Source organism: Thalassophryne amazonica, chromosome 15 (genome assembly GCF_902500255.1).
Source record: "Thalassophryne amazonica chromosome 15, fThaAma1.1, whole genome shotgun sequence".
NCBI classification, from domain to species: domain Eukaryota; kingdom Metazoa; phylum Chordata; class Actinopteri; order Batrachoidiformes; family Batrachoididae; genus Thalassophryne; species Thalassophryne amazonica.
Window position 1 is genome coordinate 11,536,452 of NC_047117.1, and position 14,303 is coordinate 11,550,754.

The following is a 14,303-nucleotide window of genomic DNA, read 5'->3' on the forward strand; positions in this document are numbered from 1 at the left end:
TTGAGAAGGAGCTTGAAGCCCTGAAAACTCAGTTTGACAAAGAGCTGGGGAAAAAAAAAGAAAGAAGAGAACTTCCAGAAGGAGCTCAAAGATAAAAAGAACAACTGGGGGTTTGTTCTCTCTGGAATTTGCCTTTTCGCTGGTTTTGTCACAGCAGCTTATATTTTTAAGAAATGATACCTCAACACTGCAGCAAAGAATTTAGGGGATTTTAAGTTAGGTTCTTTTTTTAGATTACTTTTAACTTTACAATTAAAAATGTTTTGTGATGGTATATATGACATTATCCTCTGTACATGCATTTGTTAATAAAATTACAACTTTCACGCTCTGTATGATTGTTACACTGCAGGTATTTTGTCTGATCATTTCCATTTATTGGTGCAAATTTTCCATCGGTTAGTTGCCCCAAAGATGGGCAATTTAGGGGGAGATACACAATCCAAAACATATATATAAAACATATATATATATAAAAAAAATCCAAATAAATAATATCGTAAATGTGATTTATATGCCCCCCCCACCAAAAAATAAATAAATAAATAAATAAATAAAAATTAGTGGCAAGAATGATGACATGGCTAATTGGGGAAACACAGGTCTCACTGTTACAAATCTAAATATACATGAACAAATTTGAAAAATGAAATTTCTTTATTTTCTGAACAACGATTTGTGCGTTAAACATGATCGTTATGTGGCATGCAGGATACAAAGGCACTCAAATTGTACAGACAGGATACTGGACAGGAGTGATTATATCTCAGATACAAATTACAGGTACGACATGTTCTTGGCAAAGTAATGTGGTCACAGAAATGTTTGTACAATGTAAATGTCTCTGCTGTGTGTGTGAGGATGAGATACCAGGAGACAACTGCATGTGGAAGAACTGTTAGATCTCCAGTCTCGGCTGTTGTTTCGGTCGTCCAAGCTGTCTGGTTGGCCCTATGCGCCGTCCAGCGTGCGTGCCCTGATGCTGTCTCAGACCCTGCCTATAAATGAAGCTCTTCCCACACACGGCACACTGGTATGGTCTCTCCCCAGTGTGAAGCCTCTGGTGAACCTTTAACTCCTCAGCTCGAGAATAGCCTTTCCCACAGACCCTACAAATGTAAGGTCTTTCTTTAATGTGGGTAAGATAATGTGCTGTGAGGTACGAGTTTATCCGAAAGCTCTTTCCGCAGATGGTACATGCAAATGGTCTCTCCCCAGAGTGCTGCATCTCATGCAGTTTTAGAGCAGAAGCCGTATGAAAGCCTTTACCACAGTGGGAGCAGAGGAAAGGTTTCTCTCCAGTGTGGATACGCTGGTGAACTTGTATGTAGCTCTCGTTGATGAAGCACTTACCGCAGTCGGGGCAGGAGTATGGTTTCTCCTTTTGGTGGCTTTTCATATGTTTCTCCAGATGTTTTTTGTCATTTACCTGAATGCCACAGTGGTGGCAGAAATGAAGCTGTGATGAATTGTCCTTGACTGTGTCTGATTTAGGGGTCGTCTGTGGATGTGTAGTAATGGAGTGTTCTCGTAAAGCCAGTACACTTTCGCAGTCTTTCCCACATTCTGGGCAATGGAGAGACGACCTAATCTTTGACTCCCCTGGCAGTGATTTCAAGTACTCCGACAGACGTGAAGCTATGGGATTCATCTCTCTGTCCCAATCTTCAACACCTTTTCGCCCTGCAAAAAGACAGAAACAAATAGTATTTTACGCTCTACTAATTTAACTGTACTAACCATAACCCACTGTTTACAAGTTTTCAAATGACAGCACAGCCACAAACAGTGGTGACAACAACTAACCTATAAATTATCTTTGTAAACCGCTAATCCACTAACTATAAGAATGTAAATGTGAAAAAGCTAAACTGATAAACCAATCATCTATTTTGCTGAAGCTATTGCTCACTTCTACTATATGAATTTAGCTTGGGCTGGTTGTTGGTTCTAAAACCCTGAAAACAGCTGAAATTTGAATATGTTGAAATATGGAGGATCCAATAAGGTTGAGCATAACAAGATCACAAAAATGATCAAGCTGAATACAAGTAATTCAGTTAAAAGTCAAATTAAACAGTGCTTTCCATTCAGCATACAGTTAGTTCACAGTATGAAACAAATAAGAAATCAAGTCAAGCCAAATAAAATCAGGGAGTGTCTATGACACCACAGAACCATCTTTGGTCTTGGAAGGAAACCACCCAGGCAGGCAACATCTCTAAAATAACCATGTATATACCACGTATTATATTTTATATATATATATATGTGTGTGTGTGTAGGAAACTAATGCATTTACTCAGGGTTGACTTCCTGCTCCTCCATTTCCTCGATGTGATGCTTTTAACCTTCAGTGTATTATCACTTACTGGACTAGTGTATATGCTCAAACAGGAACAAATTTGCAAAAATATAGGGTTTACATGCGTTTTTGAATGTTAAACTTTATTCCAACTTTGTTTTTATGTTACCAAACTTTAAGTTAGTGAAACTAATTTTAGTTTAAGCTAGTGTCTTGGTGGCTTCCCTCAGCAGTCTCCTTTTTGAACAGTCACTCAGTTTTTTGACAACTGTGCTCCACACAGATTTACCAGAGTACCATACTGTTTGTTTATTAATAACTGATGTAAAGTCTGACATATTCAATAACGTGAAAATATACATATCCAACCACTGACTTGTTTCAAGTAAACCCCCTGTAAAAATGATGATTTACTTTTGCTATACAGAAGAGTGTATTACTTATGTAACCCATCATCTTGGCTTTGATGTTTTTGTATTTAATTTATATTAATTTGTTGAGATTTGCTTTCAGTTTAATTTTAACAAGAATTTTAGAAATTTTAATATGGAGAAGCCTTAATTAGTTTTTGTGTTCAAAATGTCAAAGTTAAACTGAACCTTACTGTCAGTCAGACTATGTAACAGTAATTACACAGAAGATCAAAATTGTGTTTCCCTAAAGTATTAATTTAACACACAGCACAGAACATAAAACAGTAGTGCACACAGACATCAACAAATAAGCAAATAAACAACATAGACAGCAGGCATACATTACATTTTACAGAATATTCACAGTGCGCCAGTAGTGTTGTCAATTAAGAGGTATATTACTTTGCATTGAGATGGCACACGCTTTGTGACTTTCTTCTGGGTGCCATGCTATTGGCCTGTACTTGCACTGCTCATTGTATTTTTATATTTTTATTTTTATTGTATTTATGGTATTTTTTTATCAGTATTTATGTGTTATGTGATTGTTAGGAATGGAGTGACTCACTGCCAAACCAAATTTACCTTTTGGTACAAATAAAGTAACCTTGACCTTGAGATGCAATAATAAAAAGGTGCAAAATGTAGAATAGCAGCATGGAGATACATATGAAAGTAAACTTATATGTTCTTGTGCATATAAAGAGCATTGTACAGACATTGAGTTTAAATTATTTTAACAGTCAGTGGGTCTTTGTGGATGCAGGGGTTATCGTGATCATGGAATGTTCTCGAGTGAGTTAAGTAGTCTGACAGCTTGTGGGAAAAAGCTGTTGCCAAGTTTGGCAAATGGTATAAACAAATTAAAATGTGTAAAAGGCCAAGGAGGTGAATAATTTTGGAAGGCACTGCAATTGAGCACCCTAATGGTTTTCAAAGTTGTCTGAAAAGCTAATCTGCTAAAAAAAAAAAAAAAAAAAAAAAAAATACTGCTAAAGGTTACCAACAAATCATACTCCATAGCTAGTTCAATTTAAATATCTGGTTCAATTTAAATTTCTTTTCTTTATGGCTACACCATACAGATTCATTTATGCAAACAATATAACAAAAGTAGATTTTTTTTTCTTTTTTGATGTAAGGATAGTGCATGTTGCAATGAAAATGCAGTTAAAGGCACATTGAGGAAAAATACTGTGTGTACAACCAAAGAATCTTTTTTAACTGTATTTGCATGAATTACATCTATAACATTCTGTACAATAATGATGCCATGTAAGAGTCTGGCAGCAGCTTGCAACACAATATAAAAAGCCGCCAGAATTTGACTTTTAAAGTTAACTCACCATTTTGCTCCCCTTTTCAGTAATAGAAAATAACACAAAATCAAAAACCTGTTGATTTGATTTTAATAAGCATAACAAAGCTGCCTTTTTAAGATTTCAGCTGAGTTTCTGACAGCTGGGGTCCTCACCATAGTGAACCTTGAAGTGTGTTTTGAGATTTCCTTTCTGGTTGAATCCCCTGCCACAGATGGAACAGCGGTAAGGTTTCTCTCCCGTGTGGATCAGTTCATGCCGCTCCAGCTTGTACGCATGTGGGAATTCTTTTCCACACACTGAACAGTGGTAGTCAATCTTCTCTTTGGGCTTATTCAAGAGCTCAGGGGGTATTTCTATTGGTATAAAAGTTGCCTTTCGGCCAGCACGCTTCTTCACTGTGCAGGGAAGCAGAAATTAATTACAAGGTTATGTTCATAAATATGGTTCAAAACAATTAAATAATAAATCCCTCCACCCCACACACACCCAACTTTGCTACCAGATATGGTCTTAACATTTTTCAAACGGAAACATCTCACAGTTTATAATCTCACATAAGCAATAATTCTCACTGAGCAGGATGGAAATTTGTCACAATGCTTTTCAGTTATCATCAGGTTAGCTCATGTGGTAATCTCTGCCAACCACTGTAAATATAACATAAACAATGGAATATCTAGGATGACATGAAACCAAACCACCTTGATGACCTCTATATGACTGTTGTCTGCACTAAGGATGACCTACACGTCCTTGATACATGTCTGTGGAACATGACATCACCTTTTTCTCCTCAGCTACTCTACATAGTCAAAATGGTTTGTTTATGCACCTTGGTTTTACAAACTATCACTCCACAGGGTGTGATCTGATCTTGAGGCCTAGCCAGATTAAATCTGAGCAGACAGCAATTGGGAGGACTTCATCTAGATTGTGAGCAAATGCTACAACAAATCTGTGGTGAGAGTTCATAAACTGGGCATTTCTGCAGAAACCGCAGATCTGCAGGAGTCAACAGTGTCTTTGCACAAGAACAGAATTAATCTCCTGAGCCATACCATCACCAATGGATCACCATGCCCAGTAGATGGTGGACCATAATCCAAATCATAATCCAGCAACTTATCGCACCTGACCTTTTGCAAAGTCAAGGAACATTGATCTAGGTTTTGATTGTGTACCATATTACACTTGAGTGTGGTGTGGTGTGTAGATACTGATCAGCCTGCAACAGCCAGACCAAAAAAACAAAAATCTTGATCACGTGTAAGAACTTAAAGCTCATCTCAGCTCAGTGGCAAAGATGCTTCAGTTCATCATTTTTCATAAGGAGTTGCTCTCTGAAAGATTCAGATTTGATTGCAGCAAATAAAGTTATCAAGCAAGTTATACAGTTGTGAGCATCTTTATTTATTTATTTTTCCTGTTACCAGAAGCAGTTGAAACAGCTGTGCTTTCTCCTCCATCAGGGGGTTTGGCATCTCTTCTGGTTCTGCAAGATTGCTTTGCTGTATGGAGACAGTTTGACACGTCCAAGCACAACCATTTAATATTAATGCAACAACTACTAAATACAGCATACTACTTGCTATCATCTATCTGCACACTGGGAACAAACAAGAACAACAACAACAAAAAAAAGAGTCTCCAGAAATCACATCAACAACCATTTTATCTATTAATTTCTTAATTATTATTTATTTGTGTCTTACCAGTATCTTGACAGGCAGTTTTGTAGTTTGATGCATTTGTTTCTGCTGTGGTTGGTACAGACCTGGTTCTTTGGGTGCGTCTTAATGCTATAAGAAAAGATGTGTAAGAATTAAAACTAAAACAGCATTCATTACATTGAAATCATCCAACAAGGCCCAAAACACTTCATCTTAAAATGCATAGAACTAATTGTCAAAATGTCCTTAATTGTGCTCCTTTATGTCAACCCGCATAAAAACTGAATGACTTCAATTCCAGTCATTTGAAACATTTCCTAAAAATAGGTTTGTTGTTTTTCGCCGATACCTGAATCCACCACTTCCAAAAAATAAGGTGTCGGGCAAAATCGTTGATTAATAAATCAACATGATGACTCACCTCTGGGTTCTTCCTGTTGGTTTTCAGACAGCACTGGAGTACGCAAAATCTTTCTTCTGCCCCTTCTCTTGACTTTGATCCCAAGGAGAAGAGCAAAAAGTAAAATCAGATGAATACAGAAAACAGAGGATAAACTACTTATATTTTAAATGACAGATGCAAGAAAAAATCTTTTACTGCAATATATGTTCTAAAAAATTACTGAGACCTTGTAATAGCATTGCAAATATCCAAAATCAATACCTGAATATAAACTGTACTACACTATTCTTCTAAATTATTTAAATCTTAGTTTACTGACCAGGACCAGCAGGAACATCTTCCTGTGACACCACAGTCACATGTGGAACCTTCACCTGTCTTCTAAGTCTTTTTCCTGCCAAAATAGATGCAACAACAGCAATTAAGAACAGTGTCATCTGCACCAGTTACAGCCAGTCACATCACGTCTAACATGTATTTACCTGAGCGCAGGGGTGAAACCATCGCTATCTTTACGATGCTCTCTTTCTCGTCGTCTTTTCTCTCTCCTTCTCCATCAGACACGACCTCCATGAAGAGTGTGGGACTGCTGCGATCCCTCTGGTTGTGATCTTGTCCCTGAGACAATGACACATTCACCTGAGATTCACATTAATGATTAATGGTGGAAGAAAAACAAGTTAAAATTTTTTTAAAAATGGAGGTGATGAAAATGTATCTACTTACCACATTTTAAAATCAAATTTGTTTTAAATTAATCATATCACTTGATAAATTAATAAATTATCACTCAGTTTACTTCACATACATTTTCATCACCTATATTTTTATCATTTCATTTTTGCAACCCCCAGACAGAGTAAAAACATTTTAAATTAAAAACTGCAAAGGTCTGTCTGTATAACAACAAAGTAACAAATTTATGTTATTAACTCATCCTCAGCTCTGAACACAGTGCTTTCTGTGTCTGAAGCAGGAAGCAGTGTCACCTCATAGTATCTTACAATCAGATTACCTGATTAAAAATCTCAAAATGAGGCTGGATTTTCAAGTTAAAGTTAATATTTAAAACTAAAATCTAAACTCTGTTTAAGGTGCAGCTCCATCCAGAGATGGGAGTTGTATTCGTGTTGGCAATCCTCCTGTCCTGTGCGCCAATAGCATTTCTTGTATATTCGTCCGTGAATTGTTCTGTAATTTATGTTTGTAGCATGGCCCAAGCAGAGGGTCACCCCTTTGAGTCTGGTCTGCTTGAAGTTTCTTCCTCAGAGGGAGTTTTTCCTTACCACTGTTGCTCTGGGGGTTGGCAAGGTTAGGCCTTACTTGTGTGAAGCGCTTTGAGGCAACTCTGTTGTGATTTGGCGCTATATAAATGAAAATAAATTCAAATTGAAAATTAAACTATGTTAGTCTGACTGCTTAGGACCACAGACGTCCATTTCAAGACACATGTAGCTGCTATGATTTTGATTTAATATTCCTCCAAAACAGAACATTAATATTACACTCATGTGTAAGGTTAAACTAAATAACTTGCCATGATTACCTGGGAGCCAGCAGCGTTATCAGAACCAGCAGGGTCGCCTGCAGCACAAAAAAACAACAACAACAAAAAGAATCAAGATGTGAAGTAATCAGAGATTACATTGTGTGTGTGTGTGTGTGTGTGTATGTGAGAGAGAGTGAGTGAAAGAGAGAAACTGCTGTTAAACTGTAAAAACCAATTTTAAATGAGCATATTAAACAAATAATTACTAACTAGAAAAATACTGACGTCATTCTGAATACATGAAAATGAGAACATGAACAAATGATTCAACAACAAAAAAGGGGACTTTACACATTTTTAAAAAGATTACGAAAGGTCTTATTTTGAAATTTTATCAATATTTGTTTGCAATTACCAGAAAATGTGCTATATTTCCCCTATTTTTTTTTATATTTGCTAAAGAGCTGCTGCTGTCTCTTTAGGTCCCTGGTGCCTGTATTCTACTTGTACATCTGGAGTGGCATCAGGAAAGGCATCCCATGGAAAATTTGTGACAAATTAAGGTGCATCCTGGATCTGCAGTAGTGACCCCAAGCAAAAACAGACAAAATGACAGAGGGTTTTTGTAAAATTTTGATGTGATCTGTATACTTTGATATATTTTGTAAAGTCATTAAATTTTGGTGATTTGGTTAATTATTGCTTTATTAACACTGGGGTCTTTAATATTCCCGGCAGTAGTATCTGACTGAATCAGGCACTATGTGCTTTCACTAGAAGGGATGCAGCCAAAATTACTATGCATCAGAGATTTTTTTTTTTTTCCCATACTTGCTGCAGAAAAAAAAAGTTTTTCTGAATCTGGGTCTACAGTGGTGGAACTCACAGCAATCAACGGCAGTAATTGGTCAGGGGGTACAAGTAAAAACAAACAAACAAAAAATTATGACTGGTTGCAGCACTGCAGTTACATGTCACCAGCAACACCATGCAGTTCTTAATTATAGACAAAAATTTACAATCTAAAAATCTAAATGTTAAAGACACAGTGGAGTGAAAGTGAAGTTGCTGAAGATCTACATTTGTATTTCTTCCATCACTGAGTGCTGCTGCTGTTAAAATATTCCTAATCATATGAAGTCACACGATTTAAAGAAACAACAAAAACTGTCCTTTGAATAAACACGTCTGATACATGACTTGCAGTTGATGTGTAGTTATGAGCATCCCATTCAACCACCTCACCATCAGAGCTGATTAAACTGCTGATTTTTTCCTCTTGTTCCTCCTCTTGCAGCTTGACTGTCACATGGAGTGTTTGCTCTTTCACCTTCATGGATTCCATCTTGACGCCATGAGAGATCTCGGGCTTGGATTCAGCAGAATTCTAATCACAGAACACACACAATAATGTAAAAAAAATAACTGACATCAGCAACTGTCTGCATCTTTAGTGTCACTAAAATTACAATATTTGTTTGCAGAAAACTTAGATCAACTCAATGTTTAAACACAAAGAAATTAATCTTAAAGTTCTCCATTGTTACTTCCATTCATCCTTTAAACATCAAATAATCAGCAGACTAAACATCAGTCTTCTTTACCTGACTAAAATTAATTTGTCATTACAATAATATTTTATGATTCATATTATTCTTTATGACAATTTACAAGTCTATAAACTATAAAGCAGAAAAACAAAAGTAAACACACCAAGTGATATGTTAAATTATAATATTTCCTGTATTACGTCCACCAACAAAGTTGGACGGAGGTTATGTTTTCACCCCTCTTTGTGAACAGCCTGGAACCCACAAATTTTCATATATTGTTATGACATTTTTACAGAGGATTTATATCCCCACAGGCAGGAACTGATTCAATTCTCAAGGTCATAAGTCAAAGTCAGAAAAAAATAGAGGAAAAATCCCTATCCTTTAGCATCAAATGAATTTTCAAAAATTCATAACTGTCAAAAAAGATCAAATTTCCTTCATATTTCACAGCGTTATGTAGGATAGTATCCTTTATCGACTGATAAAGTTTGATCTGGATTACATATTTTGTGCCATTTAAATTTAACACTGAAAACCCCATTTAATATATATTTTCATTATATCTTAAACAAATGTGCCCCAGTCACTCTCATATTTGAAAGGAAGGTGCAGAATGGCGCTCACTATCACCTGACAAAGTCTGATCTGGATCTGATCTGAAATGTGGATTTTGTAGACATTTGAATTTAATATTGAAAAGCCCATCTGGTGTACATTTTCCATTATATCTCAATCAAAAGTGCCTCAATCACTCTCATTTTTCTGTTATGGATTTACCAGCACCACCAAAATTGGATGGAGGTTCCAATTTTATCCCTGTTTGTTTGTCTTCCAGTTATCAGTCGGAAACCAACTGCCAAAAAGCAATGGCAAATTGTACATAGCAGAGATAACCAATGATCTGTGAACATGATCTGAAAAGGAATTCAGAAACAAAAAAGTAAAAAGAAAAAATCTGACATTACAAAAAAATTTTGCTTCAAGTGCATGAACTAAATACATACTCCTGACATTTGATCACATCTATTTTAATTTATGAAAAGTCACTTCTAACAGGACTTTGACCTTGAAAATTTTTTCCAAGGTAAAAATTTGCGAAACTGGAAACTAGTGTTGGCAGAGGTGTGCGCACTATAAGCGCGGTGCTCTAGTTGTCATTGTACATACAAACAACGAACTTTGTCCTCTGCATTTAACCAAAGCAATTACAGTTAGACACCATCCAATCACTAGGAGCAGTGGGCAGCCACAATACGGCGCTGGAGGATCACCTCCACATGAAGAGACCCTGCCCTGATCAGGGGCAGAGAAGGAGCAGACCCTAAATAAGCATGTTTTTGATTATGAGAGGAAACCAGTGTGACCGGAGAAACCCACACAGACATGGGGAGAGCATGCAAACTCCACACAGAAAGGGTGGGAAGCGATCCTACGGTCTTCTTGCTGTGAAGCGGCAGTACTAACCATTAAGCCACCAGGCTGCCTGTTTGCTTGATTTACTGACAGCAAATCAAGCAAACAGAATGCCATAAAAATCATACAAGACAAATGACGTTAAAAAAATTAAAACAACTACAAATTAGACAACATAATGACACCAGAGCAGGGCTTCTTCTCGCCATTTTGGTACCCTAAGCACAATTTCTCTGTGAAAAATTTGCAAATGCAATCCCCTTTAATATGTGTGAATAATTTTCACTGCTAATACTTCAAAAGAGAAGACTAACAGCAAAAGTAGTATATATTATTAGACTATTACATATTGTGCAGTAACAGTACGGGTTTAAAATTTATTACAATATTATAGTCTAGATAAAGAGAAAGGGAATATTTTGACATATAACAATAGAAATATTCAGTTCATGCATGGACACAAGCACAACAAAGGCAATAACCATTTCCTTTCACTGTCAATTTAAGATTATGCTCACTTTATCCCTTAAAAGCCTAACCAAGGACAAGGACTGCAAAATTAGCTATGGCAGGGCATCCTGTACAGTTTGCATCGGATGCATCTTTTAATTAAATGTAACAATGCTTAAATTTATCATCCCTGTAAAATAAATAAATAAATAAATAAACCCATAACTGAATGGTATATAGTGGTTTTTTTTATGAATTCTGTCATAAATGATTGAGATTTTCATATTGTTCTTTCCTGTAGTACACATTTTCTTTGTGAAAAACAAAGCATTTTTACATACAGACTGCCAAGGTGGTGTTGCTTCGGATTTGTCATTATGATGCAATTCTGATTCCACTGGAAAAGATATGCTTTGTTTCTCATCGAGGTTTTCATCTCGAGTATAAATCTGTAGATTGGATGATAAGTCAGCTTTGTCAGATCCGCTGTCACACACGTTTGTTCCATGAAGTGGTGTACTGTAGTGCTGCAACTTAACCCCTGCTTGTGTTCTCGTCCAGGCTTTCATGGTCCTGCTGTGTTCGAGGAATTTATCACATTCTTAAATGGAGAAAGGATTTTTTTTTTTTTGCATGTCCATTCCTCCTTCAACAAACACAGGAAAGGTCAGGCTCCTCAGCAGAGTTCATGTGGATGTGAGCTTCTCTGCGCAGCCATGAGACCCATCACAGCAGCTGTGGCATTTTGGTCTGAAGATTACACCTCTTACATCCAAAGTCACAGACTCCCTCAGTGCAACAAAATCTCAGATTCCTCTTTACCCCACCTGGGATGAAACGCTTTTTCCCACGTTTCGCGTAGATGACAAGCTCCTGTGAAGTTGCATTGTTCTTCTATGTCAGATCAGAAACCCTCACCTGTGTTAAACATCACAGAACAAAAAACATTACAACAAAACATTAATAAATTATTATTGGTAATTGCTAGTAATTAAACTAAGCCCAAATTATTACTTTGGCCAAGTAAGTCGTGTTTTCACCCGTCTATTTATTAATTTGTTTTTAAGACGCAGGATAACTTAAAAACTGTACTAAAATGAAGCAAATTAATTTGACTCATATTGATTCTGGAATTTAAACATTGATTTGAAATTGGGAAAAACAAATATAATAATTAAGAGAATTCCCAGCTTCTAGCTGTTCATAGTGTTCAAATTAAGCAACGGTATGGCCAGCCAGACACAGGACAAAATAAAAAGACAAAAACTTTACAAGGCATTATTCTATATATTGTACGTGTGCAATGCTATTGCACACGTATAATATACAGAATAAGACCCCAGTTTGAATAGTTTGTGTGCATGAGGAAAAATATTTAAGTCATTTTTGCAGTGCATAGAAAGTAAGCCATTGCTACCTCTCCATTCACATTTAAACAAAATGTTTTCTGTAGTCAATAAATGCATTTCCCTGTTTGTTATTATCCAGATGCAGACAACAGAATGTTTGTCACTCAGTGTCACTCTCAACTGAGTGTGTTCTTGTATGTTCAGCAACGAATTAATCGAACAAACAATGTAAACAAACTGAACTTGTGCACACATAGTAGTGCTTACAATACATTGAGTAAAACATGTTTTTTTCTCACTCTGGACCACAGCCTGCTGCACTGCTCATGTCATCCTCCTCTACTGCAGCGCACAGAACAGATGTTCTGCAATTATTCTGCACTATGTGGCATTATATTGATTATGCACGCTGCTGACGTTGATAAGGCATTATATTGATAAGCAACCTGCTGTGTGTCGTCAGAAAGGTCCACAGTGCACGTTCAGCAGTGTGCCGCTGCCGGGAGCAGCGTGTCCTTGTGATCGTCATCACCATGGTGGTGGTTATCTGGTTACATTGATAAAGCACTTTCGCAATCATGTCATCCTACCGCGTATGCCCATCTGAAGAGGTTCCCAACCCTGGTCCAAAGGTCCTGCTAACCTGGACATTTTCCTGCTTTGCCACAAGTGGATTATCTCATTCAGGTGTGCTTACCCAATCGAGACCTAACAGACACCCGAATAAGCTAATCAACTTAATAGCAGAGTAGGGAGAAATGGAAAACGTGCAGGTTAAGGGTGTCCTGAGGACCAGTGTTAGGAAGCAGGTTTCACATTACGTCATCACAAAGATCTGATGGGGGATACCAGCTGTCCTCTTTGGAGAAGGGTTCTGTTAACAGAAGCTTAAGGGGGTTTCACAATTTGTCTATCCAAGCCTTTATCTTCAATTGAAATATCTTTCTTTTCATGACTCCACGTGTAAAGACATTAAAATCATATTACTATAACTCTACTGGGAAAAATAAGCATCATAGTCTGAAGAAGCCAATGATCTCTGGCTCTAGTGCTGAGGGTGGTTTGGAATTACTGAGCCAATTAGCTAACAGCTACAGCGCATCTATACTACTATTCAATGTTATCTGACCTCTAAATGAAGTTAGGATGTTGTGAACCAAATTCGTTGTTGTCAGCACATTCATGAACTGTTTAACTCAGTCGAAACGGCAGCTAGCATAAACGTAATTTAGGTGTTAACAGCAGCTAATGCAGCATCTAGCTAATGTTGACAAAATCGAGTAGCACCGCTGTCAACAGCAAAGTGACCAGCAATAAACTGTATTTTACCTCAAACATCGTGCGATTTGGTTTTCAGGAATGAAAGCTGTCACAAGTAATCAGAATAAGACGTTTTACAACATGACAGCAGCTAAAAATATTAGCTTCCAAAATGGGACGTCACAAACTGAAATGTGGGTCCATTACCGCCCCCTGTCGACGTAGAGTAGTATTACCCTTCTAAATTTGACGTGTGCATGTTTTTTAATCACATAAACATTAATCATTTGAAAGAAAATAACGTGTTAGAAAATAATAAAGGAAATAGAAGAAATACTGCATAATTTAATTTGTGGACTTTGAAAACAGGGTGCAAGAGTTTACCTGAATGAGTCATAATTGCATTTAGAATATATAACACAGATGCAAATATAAACTGAGATGTGACTGAATCCAGTACAGGTTTTTACAGATATGACATCACCTCTCAATGAAACAAACCAGAATAAAATTTTGCTGGACTTTCATCCTTGTACTTATTTTTCTAAAACATGCTGGCAAGTCAAGTCTGGGAGCAAAGGCACATCAAAGATGCAAGCCTAGATTCGATCTGGTTTGTTGAAAGAAAAGTTTTCTCTGCCCCACTCCACTAGGAAGCTGAGATACAAAGGCT

General features: G+C 36.9%; 1 protein-coding gene across 1 annotated transcript; it reads right to left on the bottom strand.

Moving 5' to 3' along the window:
- Positions 1-642: 642 nt before the first annotated feature.
- LOC117525634 (zinc finger protein 37-like) lies at positions 643-13,800 on the bottom strand. The gene is made up of 11 exons (XM_034187538.1): positions 13,700-13,800; positions 11,363-11,939; positions 8,848-8,989; positions 7,660-7,697; positions 6,596-6,752; positions 6,433-6,507; positions 6,132-6,203; positions 5,753-5,839; positions 5,471-5,548; positions 4,193-4,435; positions 643-1,683 (listed from the first exon to the last, which is right to left on the bottom strand). The coding sequence occupies exons 2-11, from the start codon at positions 11,588-11,590 to the stop codon at positions 899-901; spliced, it is 1,905 nt and encodes a 634-aa protein (XP_034043429.1). The 5' UTR covers positions 11,591-11,939; positions 13,700-13,800; the 3' UTR covers positions 643-898.
- Positions 13,801-14,303: the final 503 nt, after the last annotated feature.

What these genes read in the sequence shown, in the direction of transcription:
- LOC117525634 (XM_034187538.1), bottom strand. Translation starts at nt 11,590, where the DNA reads ATGAAAGCCTGGACGAGAACACAAGCAGGGGTTAAGTTGCAGCACTAC. An exon ending in CCAACAGGAAGAACCCAGAG is followed by an intron (nt 5,840 to 6,131) that starts GTGAGTCATCAT and finishes CTTTTCTTATAG; the next exon opens with CATTAAGACGCACCCAAAGA. An exon ending in ACACTTCAAGGTTCACTATG is followed by an intron (nt 1,684 to 4,192) that starts GTGAGGACCCCA and finishes GTCTTTTTGCAG; the next exon opens with GGCGAAAAGGTGTTGAAGAT.